At 37.7% G+C, this 14650-nt stretch overlaps 1 protein-coding gene across 3 annotated transcripts in view; it reads left to right on the top strand.

Annotated features, from left to right (window-relative positions):
- CA10 (carbonic anhydrase 10) overlaps positions 1 to 11463 on the top strand; it is a 209864-nt gene extending 198401 nt beyond the window's left edge. For all 3 annotated transcript variants that reach the window (XM_027795704.2, XM_005243656.3, XM_027795705.2), the window contains 3 exons: positions 7195 to 7349; positions 9691 to 9865; positions 10715 to 11463. In XM_027795704.2, the coding sequence (XP_027651505.1) occupies positions 7195 to 7349; positions 9691 to 9865; positions 10715 to 10737 (353 nt within the window). In that variant the 3' untranslated portion in view covers positions 10738 to 11463. The remainder of the gene's footprint in view (positions 1 to 7194; positions 7350 to 9690; positions 9866 to 10714) is intronic.
- Positions 11464 to 14650: the final 3187 nt, after the last annotated feature.

Raw genomic sequence — 14650 nt, 5'->3', positions numbered from 1 at the left:
AATCTAGTAAGGTCATCAGCTCATCAAACGAATTTTGAACTTCAAAGTCTATTTTATGTTTGAACAAGCAATAAATTAATGAAATTATGTTTGATAAATATATATACTGTATTCACACAGAATACTCAGGAGAAACTGCCTACTGTTAGCAATAAAAGTAACGTGTGGAGCAGCCTGGATTATACCAAATCAAGTTATGTCAAGATGCTGCATCATTAACTGTAGATTTAGTATTCACTAATGCTTTTTTTCTGTACAGAAAAGTTATGACATTTCTATTCAACTATTGCTGCATTTAGTGGATATTTATAGAGGTCATTAACATAGCATGTATATTTGTTGTATTCACATTTGGAAAGCCTTTAACTGATAATTCCATGCTAGTATATTGAACTTGTGGAAAACTGGAGCTTAAGTGTCAGTGAAAATTAGGCTAATTTAGAGAAAGTCATAAAAAATACATGCATCTCAATGGAACAAATTAAACCTCTTCTCCTGGAAACCTTATTCACTTTGTCAAATACTCACTGAATTCCAAGCAGCCATTAAGTTAATAAAGTAAGTTAAACAATAACAGAACTTAAACTTGCAGAAAGTATACAGCAAACAGAAAAAATAAGTATTGTAAAACTCAGCCTTCGTTTGTTACTCTGTAGACAATGACTTGACATTTTTTATAAGCTTCATTAATCTTGCTTTTGTTTACAGAAGCTGGGAGAGAATGGTTCATGATAACTGAAATGAGACTGGTTGTCAGGACCCCAGGATTTGGTTCACAATTCTGCTAGGGTTTGCCTCAGTTTACCTCTCTGTAAATTAAGTATATTGTACTATATATTCTACAACAATTTTGGAAAACTTTGCATCTGAAACTCCAGAGATCTGAAATATCCATTTAAATTCAACAAAAAGTCACTGAACTTCAGGTTTATGATGGAAAAGTTTGGAGACATTTCTAACATGTCCCTAGATTATACGGTCTTATTTCTTTCCAAAGATTCCATCTTTTCCCCATCCCTGCAAAGCCAGGATTGTAAAAACAAAGAGTGTAGATTTGAGGCTAATGTGAAGTGAAAGCACTGAATTTTACCCACTAATTCCTGAACAAGGGAACATTAGAAAGATTTTGAGCCTTGCCATACAGTGCAGACTTTGAATAACGGAGCCAATCCAACCCCATTCTGAAGTAGATGGTTCCTTGTCCTCTCCTATAGCACACACCTTTCTTCCCCCTGATGTTTCTCTAATTTGACCTTACAGATAACAAATCTTGTTACATCTTTGATCCAAATAAGAGGCTTCTATTACGATAAAACTCTGTTCTCCACAATACCTATAGAAAGGAAGGTGACAGAGTGTTCCCTTCAGAATATTTTTTTCCAGATCGTCCTGATAGTATGAAATGTCGTATTCTCTGCAAGGAAGAAGCAGGAGATTAACCCAGTTTTTAAACTGCTTGTCTTGATTTCTTGCAAAAACACAGCAATGCTGTTCTGTAAGAGCTTCTTGCCTACCAGTGTTGCTGGAGCGTCCTGGGAACGGGAAATTATCATTACAGCTGTATGTGCTTTTTCAGGCTCCCAGATTACATATTCCTGGCTTCTGTCTGGGGACCAGCCAGGAGATCTCTGTACCACTGAAAAGCGGCTTTTCACCACATACACACAATGAGCCCTGTTGGGTCTCACACACTGAGCAAGTAAAGACTCCTGCCTCATTTTTCCCATCACAGCAGTTTTATCTCATGCATTTCCATGAGTGTCACAGCCTTTTTTGTAGTCCTTGGCCCCACATGCTACAATGGCTGGCCAGCAGGGTCAAAGATCGGGCATCTTTGGTGGCTCTGAGAAGAGGAGAGGCCATGATTAGGGATATACAGCTCCACAGGGTGGGAAGGCACCAGCAGTATCTCTCCCTTGGTGCGTGAGTAAGCATGCAACTGCCACCCACACCAGCAAGCAAGCATAGCCTCCCAATACAAAATATTTCATTTGTGTGCTGTGTTTACAAGCGGGCACTCCTCCTGTCTGGAGCTGACAGCATCCTACAACCTTTCATTGGTTGTTTTGCCTCTTTAGAAGGAAAATGCAATTACAATCACACCTAATTTGGGTTTATTAAATGAACTTTCACATGAAGATGAGCCCATAACATAAGCTGCAAAATCAATGATTAACGGAACTCTTTTAATTTTTAGCCATTGTTTATCACTAACAAGTTTATCTGTTAAAATGAAATCTTTGGTAGCTACGATGCACACAATATTCTGCAGGGCATTGGGTTACTTACTGTAGTAACAAGTATTGACTGGGAATTTTTCGTGTAAATTGGGAATGTGAACGTGTTATTGAAAGTAATTTTGCAGTTGTCTTACGTGATGGATTATAGCATCATTGCTGAAAACTAATTTTACCTCTTAGATTGTGAGGATTTCTATTCTGCCTTCAGCAGCTGGAGTTTTTTAGCTTGTGCTTTAGGGGTCCACTCCTGAAGTCAATACTCAGCAGGCTACCAGCAAAATGACCAGTCCCAGTGTGCTCAAAAGGAGTGTGGAGCGAATGATTAAGCTGAGGTTCAGGGTCAGGACAGTTAGTAACATAACTAAAGTACTTTTTTTTGCAGAACAGCAACAAAATTCAGAGCTAACTGCTGCTGCATGAAATTTCCATGGGCAAAATGCATTAAAAGGGGAATTTCTACTCTTCGATATTAATGGCTACAGTGTAGTGAAGTGGACCCCAAGGAATTTTTAAGCAGATTTTAAAGGCTTACTTTATTCTGTTATCACAGCACAAAAATCTACTGTGAACTATTGAAACAAGTGTTTTTTCAAACAGGCTTTAGTCAGAGGCCATGTGAATATCTCTAAAGAAAAACTGCCTTAATATTCCTCTAAGTATGACATTTGAGTGGATAAGTTAGCTTTCTTTCAGAACAGGTACGCTACATTAGCTTTCACCCAGTATTTGCATAACATTGGAAAGAAGTAACATTTTAGATTCCCAAAATTCCATATGAAAATTTGGGCTCGCCATTCTCCACCAAAATACTGCCACATATTCAGCTAGGCAGAAAAGCTGTAAAATTCTGAATTTCCTCAAATTCAGTCTTTAGCTATGTTATACATAACACACAAGTGAATAAAACTATTCTGATTTTAAGAGATCATCTCGAAAAAGCTGAAGATTCAGAATTCTGGAAATAAGACTATTAATTTCTCAAGGTTCATGTTTCAGTGCATTCTCTGAAGGACTGAGCTCTTGCACCTTCTGTCATAAGCAGTAAAAGCTCAGCAGTCTCAAACAGGCCCCAAGGGATAACCCTGGTATTCAAAATGAGTCTCTTGTCAGCCTGGGTCTAAGTGACTTGTGAAGGCTGGGAAATGGAGAAACTGTTTCAGGATTAAAAAGCTGAGAATCTCTACATTCCTTACCCTGTAAATCTAGTTAAAGATGTACTTTCCCTTTTTGGATTATCACTGTATGAACTTCAAAACCAAATGGACATTCCTTCATTCAGTAAATAGTATCTTCCCTACAAATACTATTGTTTTAAAGAGAATGTACATAGAATTTGCTGTGAAAGCAGACTCCACATGCCTGTTACAAATCTAGGGATAAAATAAGAGTATTTCCATCATTTGCTAAGAAAATCGTCAGTCAAGGCCTTTCTATAAATATATATGAAATCTAATGAAATCTGATTTCTATAGATACGAGTTCATGAGTTCAGAAATCACCCTAAGGCACAAGCAGTCAAGACAACCAGAATGTGGGCTGTAGATAGGAATGATGCTGAGAATCTAGTAAAGACCGAATGGGTTTATTAAAGGAAGTTTATTACTGGCAAGAGATCACACATGGTGATTTTGACCATTTTGAACTACATACTTGCAAAAAACATAAGACAAGACATTAAAGTGTTGCAGTCGAGTATTAGTGCAAACCCACCAGTTCTGTTTCAGTTCCAGAATGAGAAACTTTATCAAGATGTGGGGAAAGGAAAACAGCAGAGCTGTTCGTGAGAAAAATATGCTTATAACTAAATGCTTATTCTGTAGTCTTTTCTCAGGCTGTTCTCATGGAGTCATGTGACTTCCCGTGGGAGTATATTTCATATACAAGCAAGAATAAATACTGCTTTTACTTGACCAAACTCTTGTATTTCATTCTTTCATTCACCCCTGTCTTCCCCTTTTCCTGAAGTGATATTTTCCTTCAGTTTCCCATTAATCACCCCTGATGAATTTTGACACTTGGCATAATGCGCTGTCTCTCCTTAAACATATTCCAAGGGAAGAGGCAAAGAACCAGGTTTGGAGCCACTTCACTGCTGGGTGCTGGTGGGGGAGATGGCCACACATTTTTTAGGTCTTCAGTATGCAAACAAGGTAACCTAAGAGTTAATTTGAAGATCAGTAGGGCTAAGAAGAGCATCTCTCCTGATCTTGAGAGCACAGGCATACATCAGGCTTGCCTGAATGAGTAGGAGGACTGTGCCCCACACTGCTCCCACACAGTTACATGCCATATTCCATCCCTGGAGTGTTACTATGTTCTGAGAATAACTAAACACTGCAAATCCACAGATAAAAGTTAGAAATCCATGTCAAAATAGTGAATTGCCTTCTCTATTAAAGCAATGTGAGGCAACTCCCAAACCCCCATGACTACCTGCACTAATGCCGGCCGTAAATATGTTTCTGTATCTTCTTTTTGATAAGTAGTCCTATAGTTAATAATCTGTGCAGTGTTCTAAATACAAATTAGTCAACTAGAATGTGGCATGCACACAATATATATCATCAAGATCCCTTATCTGTATTAATCTTCAGTTAGATTTCCATCTCCTAGCAAACATTTCAGGGCAAATCCTACCTTGCTTAAATCATTTTAGCCCAACCAAAGTCAGCATGGAAGCGAGAAAGCAGGTTTGGTCCTTAGAGTTTGAAAGTATCTATTCTGACTGACTCTGTGCCATTTGGAGCTAACACACCACTCTCCATGGTTCATAAATAATGAACAGGATGTTCATGTGGGAAAGGGAAAAATGTGTGATGACTCATTGAAAAGAGGCACTGGCTTGAAAAAATGCATTCATTCTCTTCTCACATAATTCTAGCAAAATTACCACTGCACTGCAAATAATGTTTTTAATGAATAGGACACAGGTGTATTCAGTCATCTCTAGCTGTTAAAATTTAGCAGCATTTTGACTCTAATACTATAGCAATGGTTTCGCACTTTTGTCTGGAAAATTTTAGGTTTAGAAAGAATCTGTGTCCCAGGCCATAGGCCAATGAAGGCTGAGCATGTTAAAAAAAGGTGACAGTCAGCCACCTACAAGACACTAATAGTACTTTCCCCCCTACTTGAGAATCCAGCTGTATGCCATGGCAGTTACCCAGGCTCGATGTGCAAAAATATGGCAGATGGCTGTATTTCTGACAAACTTGAAAGGACATGCCAAGATTATATTTTTTAAAATAACACACACACTTAAAATGTGAAATAATTGTAAGACACTGGTCAGTGTGGTACAAATGTTACACTCTGACTTGACATACACCTGATGCTATAGCCACTAATATTGCTATCCCAGAAGCCTGTAGCGTGTTGACTGTACTATGTCAAAATTTAAAAAAAGTCACATTTATTTTGCCTGTATTCTTTGATTTTCTGTTACCCAAGACAGTAGTCTGCAGTCCTTTTCTTTTTCCATTAGGTAGTATGAGACAAGCATTTTGCTCATCTAAGTTTTGTCCTTCAGCTATATGTTAAATTCAAGTTAAATTACTCTTTTCTTTTTTTAGTCCTCATACACTTCCTTGATCGTTCATATTTCTTTCCTTCGTTCCATTTACAATCTTTTCCTGATGGCTAAGAAACCATTTATCAGCTTAAAAAAAAAAAAAAACAAAAACAAAAACCACCACCACACAAAACCAAAAACTGTTTAAACTTAGAGTGAATGGTACATGAAAAACTTCAGAGAATCCAACAGAAAAGCCTAAATTATTTATATTGATTTAAAAGATGCACTTCAACATTCGTCTTTAGTCTGAGCACTATCTTCTTGTTTATTTTTTCTATCTTCCTTGCCTTCCATTAAAATCAGTGCTAGTTCATCTTGTGTATTGAAAGGGGAAACATGCCTAAATACACAGCTTTCCTCACCTGCATTTTAGTGCTTGCTCTGCAAACAAACAGTATTGAACACACTACATGCAAGTGAAAGCACACAAAGAGATTTCACAATCTTACAGCTCATAACCAGCCCAGCTTTCTCTGAAATACACGATAGCAGTTTCATGTAAGAAGTAGAGTGTCTATGTCCCTGAGTATTTCCTGTTAAGGAACTCCACAACCTAAGATTTGTCAGGAATATCTGAGCTCACGTTTTGACAGCACTTCCAAAAATATTGTAGGGCCAGCATTACCCAAGGGAAATAGTGCACACAGTATAGGAAAGGCTGAGGAATGTTGATGAATTTTGAGATATAACCATATCTCATTATACTTTGATACATGTCCACAGAGTGAATTCTGTTGCAGAGGGATACCTCATTAATTCCCCGGGAGACTTATGATAAAAGCAGGGACCCCTAGTAAGCTGCTTACTGGCATGCTTTTCGACCCAGATTTTAGCATTCTGAGTGAGCTTGCACTGCATCCACCCCCACTGTGTACATGAAAGGCCAGCAGGCTTCATTGAGCAGCTTTATTATCATGCATTAACCTTAACTTCCTCCTGTGGTAGAAGGGCAATTAAAGTTTTAACAATCTTGGCCTTCCCAAAGTTTTGTTGAGCAAAAATCGTTAATCACTCAAAAATATGGTAAGTTGACATTCTCCAAAGACTTCTGCATCTAAAGCAATAACTGCAACTTCAAGAAGCTTTGAACTCCAGTTCTTAAACATGATTCAGTTTCACTGTGAATGCTTGTGCTAAACTCACAGAAGGTACTCACGGGCATCTAAGAGTAGTTCTCAACCCAAGCAGGGTTAGTGAACTCATGTTACTTGTTCTTGTCCAAACCACTGGACCATTCAGAAAAGTGAAGTCATTACACTTCGTATTTCTGTGAAACTGATTATGATGTTCTGGAATAAGAATTATATATTAAAAAAGTGGGATATTTTTTTTTGTGAAGCTACTGTTTTGTATCAGTTGTTTTCCTTCTTTATTCTCCAGATGACGCATACTTACTACAGGGGCTAAATATTGAGGAACTTTATCCAGAGACATCTAGTTTCATTACCTATGATGGGTCAATGACAATTCCACCCTGCTATGAAACAGCAAGCTGGATAATAATGAACAAACCTGTCTACATAACAAGGATGCAGGTAAGAATAATAAAAGAATTACTTGATCTAGTATAGGTACAAAAGAATATTTTAAACATACGCATTTGTAGTTTTACATACAAAATTAGATTCAATGTTTTGCTGTAGGGATCTCTGCCTGCAATTTATACAGTTTGAAAAAGCATTGAAGAGTTTTTTGCTAAAATAAAAATATTAACTATTTAGAGCTCCCAACGTATCTATACACACATGTATGTACTTTGAGGTGAGCCCTACTTTCAGTGAGGGTTTGAACCAAACAGTTTCCAGTAGCCTTTTCCAAACTAAATTATTCTATGATTCTGTGAATAGACCCATATAGCAGTGTTGTACAAAAATAACTGAGGTTATTAAGTATAACAGAGATGATTCTCAGATCGGAAAGAAATAGAGAATTTGTGAGTGGCACTTGTGGCCATTTAAATACATGTAGGCAGCCCATTAATGTGACAGAGATCCAATACACAGGGCCTTCTTGGAAGAAAAATAATCAGCTAGTGCTTTCTGGCACAGAATTAAGATGACAGGATAGACACTGCAAATATCTTCAGAAAAATCAGATTGACAAATTGAAGCCCCTGTTAGAAAGGGGCAGGATAAATTATCCAAAAGCAAACACAATTAATTTCATAGTCAAAATTATGCTGTTGGGGAAACACACCAGCGGAAAAATCATAAAGACTACATTCTATACAGCTTGTTTACAATCCAAGGCCTAACATCAGAAAACAAAAAATTTAACACCAACTGCAGTCTTCTCCAGAGCTTCTGTCAGCTCTACAGAGCTGCGAGCTGAGCTAAAACTATTCTCTTGTGTACTAGAATCCCAAAGGAATACTTGAACCACCATCTGCCCATCCCAAGCATACAGCAGAAGCAATCTGGCCTGAAAAATTAAATGAGGAACCATAAAACAACTCTAAATATTATTTTGGGATTTAAAATCATATTAACATTGTAAATAAGATGACTTTAAAAAGCCTGAGAGATGTTTTATCTTTGTGATATTCCTTCTGTCCAATTTTGTCTAGATGCAGAGAGAGCACTTTGTTTCTTTTCTAAAATGGGTAATTTGGGAGAATGACACAGCTGAACACAGGCAAACATGCTGTACATTCTGAACTTTTCAAGGAGGGGACCTGAACGTTTTCCTACAAGCAAAATTTTTAGTTACAACATTAATTTATAAAACAAGGAATGAAATACTTCTGGAGTCTGTGGGTCATAACCTCACGATACTTACTCCCTGTCATGCTTTACCGGTTAGTTACATCCTCCATTATTAGTGCTGCAAATTGATTTCATGGAATACTTACTAATTACATTGTGTACTCAGACAGAAAAAGTAATGCACAGCTCAAATTTTCCCTGGAAGCTATTAAAGATTTTCAGTACACAAACCCCAGCTACTGGATTTCCCCATTTAAGCATTAAATACCACAACCAAACCTCTTAAATTGTACACCGCCATGGAAAATACCATCTTTTAAAATTTATAAGCCAAAATATTTTGAGTGCTTCTGATTTACAAGTGGCAGATATTTTTTTTCCCTCTGTCTCTCCAGTTTCCTGTACAAAGTTTGAAAGGTTTTGGTTGACTTGAACCAATTAACATGCTTTTAGCACAGTTGTATAGTCATCATAAGAACAATTGCTGCCTGCTTGTAGTTTGCATCCAACCACTTCTGGGTACACTGAAAATCCTGGATGATTCAGTAATTCCCTCTCTGCTGATCTGTAAAATCACCTCAAAAGAAGGCCAGAGTCTACCATAAGACCACTATAGACGGCACAGACAGTATCAAGACAGACCTGTCAATGGAAAGAGACTTTCACTTTTTAACATCATTAATTTCATGACTTCAGCAGCATGACTGTCAGTTATCCTTTGCATCCTGACTGGCTGTACCTGATTCTTGAGTACAGTCATCCAAAACTGTGTCTTTTCAACTGGAAGCTACACTAACAGCTACAAAACTTAGGAAATAAGCTCCTGTTATTCATCAAGTTCATTTTCTCTGCACCAGCTGCTGCCACCCAGTACTGTGGATTCCATTTGTTTCCTGATCGGCCAAGGACACCTCACACCATTTTCATTTACTCCACACAAAACTAATTACTTTTGTTTAAAATGGGGCTCAGAAACAGAGGACCACAGAAGGAACAGTTTTATCTCAAGTTACCTCTGACTACAACTTTCAACTCACCTCTGACTACAAATCACTGAAATTCTGTTTTACTTTCATTTATTAAGTAGTATATTTAATAGTGTTGTATGCTGTTTACTTAGAGGAACGACCAGCACTGAAAATCTTTGTTTCGTGTTTTGTATTTTCTATAGATGCATTCTTTACGACTGCTAAGCCAGAATCAGCCATCACAGATATTTCTGAGCATGAGCGACAATTTCAGACCAGTCCAGCCTCTCAACAATCGATGTATCCGAACTAATATCAACTTTAGTTTACAGGGAAAAGATTGTCCAAACAATAGAGCACAGAAACTACAGTATAGAGGTACGTTCTACCTCCAGGATAATCCTTTCTATGCTTACACCGAGCTCTTTTCTTTGAGAAACCCAAGTGCATGGCAAAGCATACAAACAAAAGCAGATGAAACTCCAGATCTGGGGGTCTAATGGTAAGAGTCAAACATTACATTTTTGAAATGGGTGAGGAAACTTGCCCAGAAACATGTAGGAAAAGCATGACAAAAAAAACCAGTCTGGGACATCTGGTATTTTCCTAAAAGCAGATAGGAGAGGCCTTCAGTTTTCTAGCCTCATTTTAAAGTCTTCTCACCTTACGAAGTGCATTTTGCTCTGTTTTACCCACCTCAGAAAGAAAAAGGGGGATGAGTGAGTCTTGATTTCAAACAAAAGAATAAATTTCACTTTGGCAGTGCACCACCATAACACCCAGATTGGAAAGGGTTGTATTACACAATGGATGTTAAACAAAGGAACCAACCCAGTCACCAGCTGTTACACCAGAGTGTTACACTGCCACAGCGGGGGGCTTGCAACTGAGCTGTAGTGTGTCTTATGTGTCTTTTAGCCTATGCACATACAGCTATATTACCTGAAATAATGGTGTAAAAGTGCCTTCTTACCAATAATATGGTTATGAAGGACTACAAACGAAGGGTGGAAAAGAAAGCACATTTTCAGCAACAAGACTGATGCCTGGGTTGCAATATTTCAAAGAAACAGTCATTCAGAGTTAATTCTTTTCCAGAAAGAGGAGGAAACTGAACCTCCTGGTTTTTTCAAGACATTTTAAATGCCTAATACAGTGTTAAATCCAGACAGTTTCGTATTTGGAGTTTATTAAAGCATAACTGTTTTTGTTCTGTTTCTCTTTCAGTAAATGAATGGCTCCTCAAGTAAGTAAGACAGAGCAGGCAGAACCCATAACCTCGGTGGAATGCTACTACTGTGAGTTGACATAATCTAGAATGCACCCAACCTCACTTTCTTTGGGTTCACGACAGCACATGCAAACGTGCTGTAGGAAAAGAGCTGCCATGTTGGAGACTCAACTAAAAATTCATTCATATGATCGGTGGTAATTAAAAAAAAGTAAAAAGACAATATTACAGTAAATGTGATTACAATTTTCCTGAACTAATTTAGCTTCACAAAGAAAGACTTTTCAGCCTTTGTACATATGAAATTCTTCCTCTTTCCCCCCCCTCCCTCAAATAAAAAAAAAAAAAAAAAAAAAAAAAAAAAAAGGAACGAAAAAAGGTGGCTCGGTTCAGCATCAAAGTGGAGTTGTGTTCTGTGTGCCAAGTAATCCTTGGAAAGCTCTCATTATTTCACTATCATTAATGGATACTGACAAGACAGAACAAGGCGACTGTAGAGGAAACTTATTTCTAGGTTATGATCTTTCTGTTAATTTAATTTAAAAAGGGACAGACTTTGAGAGATAAGTATTGTAAATATATCACTGCAGAATATAAAGGAAATTGAAATATTTCCCTCTGTCACATATCTGTAGTAGGATCTGCCAAAATCAGAATTGATCCATTTTCTGTTTCTTGTTTTACAACAGGTCATACGTTGTGTTGGTTACTATTAACAGCTCAATAAATGTGTTTAACAAATTAATTTAGTAAATTTGCTTTGATTTACTTTTTCCTTTCTGAAATAATAAGCCTCTACTACTTGTGGCTGCATTATTTGTGGTTTTCTTTTTTTATTTTTATTTTTTTTATTTCATTTATTTGTTTACAGCCTATTTGAGTCAATGGCAATTGGGAATGTACTTAAAGCTAGTATAACTTAACTCCACTTATGGTCTATCATTAATAGGAGCTGGGCTCAAAAGCAAAAAGCAGTTGAACCTTATCTCAGTTTAAAATTGCCATTTTCCCTGCTGAATCCATTATTGAGACAAACAGATTCAATCCCATAAATTGGTGGTGGAAAGGGATATCTTTTCTTTACAGGTAAAGCAGGAGCTGACCAAGTAAAAGCGAATGCCTTTTTTCTTGTTTATAATGGTCATTCACTGTGTTTGGTTACTGTCAAGAACTCAATAAATGTGTTTAACAAGTTCACATAGTGCATGTTTGACCTTCTTGCACATTAAGGGGTTATTGTTCTTTGTTTTTACCTGGTGAGGGGGAAGATCTATGCTATTCTGTTCCTAACCCTCACTTTCTAACACATAACATGTTGAGGTTCACAGAAAATAAGACAAAGCTGAAAAGTACCATGCTTGACTAATGAATTGTTTATACCAAGCAAAAATAGGCACTACAAGAAGTGTGAGGGAACTGAACCACTGTAAAGAAGTTATAGATGTTCAAGCCAATTAGCTTTAACATGACAAACGCGTTGTTTTGTCTTTGGCTGAAAAGAACAATGCAGGCAGCATCAGACAGGAAATTCTTGAGTCTATGTTGCTGTCAGGGGTTTGGATAGATCGTAACTTCTGTGACACAAAAGGGAAATTTATCAGGAAAGTGATAACATGCATGAGCTGGCATTCATGGACTCTCAAAGTAGGTACATGAATGTAAATGGAAACCTTAAGGAACCCAAATTTGTCAAGAAATTGCTCAGGGAAAGGTGCAGAGAAACCACTGGTGAAAGAGTGGAGGTTGGCCTAGATGGGTTGTGGTACAGCAATGCCGTATTTGAAGCAGGATTCTGCACTGATGACCCTGGCTCAGGATCCTATTAGCACATATATAGTCCCTGATCCTTGAGTTATTTCATTTTGAGCATTTCAAATGACTTCCATATAACAGCTTAACACTGTGCAGTGATCTGAAAAATCCTCAACACAACCAAAGAAATGTTACACAGTATTGCACGGTAGATTAATATTGTCAAATTCTGCAGCTGAAATAAAGCAAAATTATCACCTTTAGTTTTACCTAGCTAATAAAAAAACAACACAAGTCACACACATTTAGTATTTTTTGTGTTGCCATAGGTGATCTACAACTTAAACTTGTGCCATTGGGATTTTTTTCCACTACTTGTTTGGGTGGTTTGGGTTTTTTGAAGCTTCTCCTAGGATTGTTAAGGTTGTAAAGTTACTGATAGCACAAAGTCCACAATGCTTCAATCTATATTTTTGGACAAATATCTGACAGTTGTTGATCCAAGTTTGTCAGTGACAGAAGGTAGGGAAGATAAGCCAGGCCTCCATTATAAAACTTTTAATAAGTAATAAAACCCATTTTCTATTTTACTGAAGGCTGATTGAAGGGATTTAAGAGAAGGAAGAGATACGATAGAAGGGACTAGTCTTGGGAAGGAGTCATGCTGTGCTTTGGATTAGGTGAGGCTGCAATATAGAAGCCCTGCAAATAGGGAAATGGAACAATCATACCGGGACACCACAAATGTACTTGTCCACATTTCCAACTCTATCTTCTGAGCTAATGAACTCCATCCTGCCATGACTTGTGGAGTTTTTTGTTTTAATAATAGATTGCAATAGAAATAGATCAAACTAAACCTTAGTATCAAATACCTTGCACATCCCTCACATTTCAGTAGTGCTCAAATCTATACATCTAGTTCCAGTTTTTCAGATCAGACGCGTATCTCTGTGTCAAGAGATGCTGAGCATCCAAAGAAAGCCACACTTTATCACAAAGCCTTTAAGCAAAAAGATAATGTTTCAGTATCAAACAGCTGGCACAGACAATCTTCCAGTGTTCAGAGTCTACGCTGCACAGTAACGTGTGCACATAGTAATCCCTCCAACTTCAGTGCTTTCTGTCCACAATACTCACCAGAAGCCTGGCTGCACATGGAGCTCGGTACTCAGGACTTTGTAGTAAAGAGTTGAATTTGTGGCCTCAATACCATCCCTGCCGGAGCCATTCAGATTATGAGATTCTTTGCTTGTGATAAGGCTCAGTACAGGCATGAGTTACCTGGCAGGGAATATAAACCCGGCAACGGTCCTCAATGAACAATCAACACCACAGGCAGGAGCAGGTTGCCATACCATGATGATAATTGACATTAAGAACCTAATAGTGGGAGGAAATGCTCAGATATGATCTTCTGCTGGCATGGTTAAGAATATCAAACTAGGTATCAAACTTATCAAGCTCAGTTGATGATCAAAAGCATGAGAAACATCAAATTTACAGTACTGCAAAAGCATCTATTTCAAGTAGTATTCAAGAAAGTGTAATAGCCAAGCTTTATAAGCTCAGTTTTTCCTTTAATCAAAGGGAAAAATTATTTCTATACAGAAAATAAGAACTAAATAGGATCTGTGGGATGAAAGCAGAAAGCAAAGACCTTCAGCATAATTGTACCTATAGATACCACACATTTCTGTCCTTCCACCATTCTACTCTAGCCTTGAAAGCTGAACCAGCAAACAAACATCTCAAGGATCTGCCAAGAGGCTTGGATATTTTATTATAAATGAAACTCCTATCAATCAAAAAACTTCCTTTCTCACCATTTAAAACCTCTCACTTTTCTGTAAGGTATATACTCTGAAAGAAGAGGGGGCAAGGGAAAAGGTGCTGAGAAACTGATGCTGGAGGTCAAGGCACTGGCAACCTCCAGCAAGGCTGGGGAAAGTTACGCCTTAAGGTGTGTAAGGCTACGCTCCCCTATACTGATCCAGAAACTCCAACTCAGACAAGCATCTCAATCAAAAAGGTAAGTTGGCCAGCAAAGGTCAGAAGAGGTTGAAAATCATCCAAATCGAATGAATAGCACTGCTTGCTCTGAGCATCCCTAAACTGTTCCACATCTTGGCCCTAAGAAATGTCAACAATAACTGCTGTTGATATAACATTAGTGTGTC

Source organism: Falco peregrinus, chromosome 2 (genome assembly GCF_023634155.1).
Source record: "Falco peregrinus isolate bFalPer1 chromosome 2, bFalPer1.pri, whole genome shotgun sequence".
Taxonomy (NCBI): domain Eukaryota; kingdom Metazoa; phylum Chordata; class Aves; order Falconiformes; family Falconidae; genus Falco; species Falco peregrinus.
This window is presented reverse-complemented; position numbering and strand designations above follow the sequence as displayed.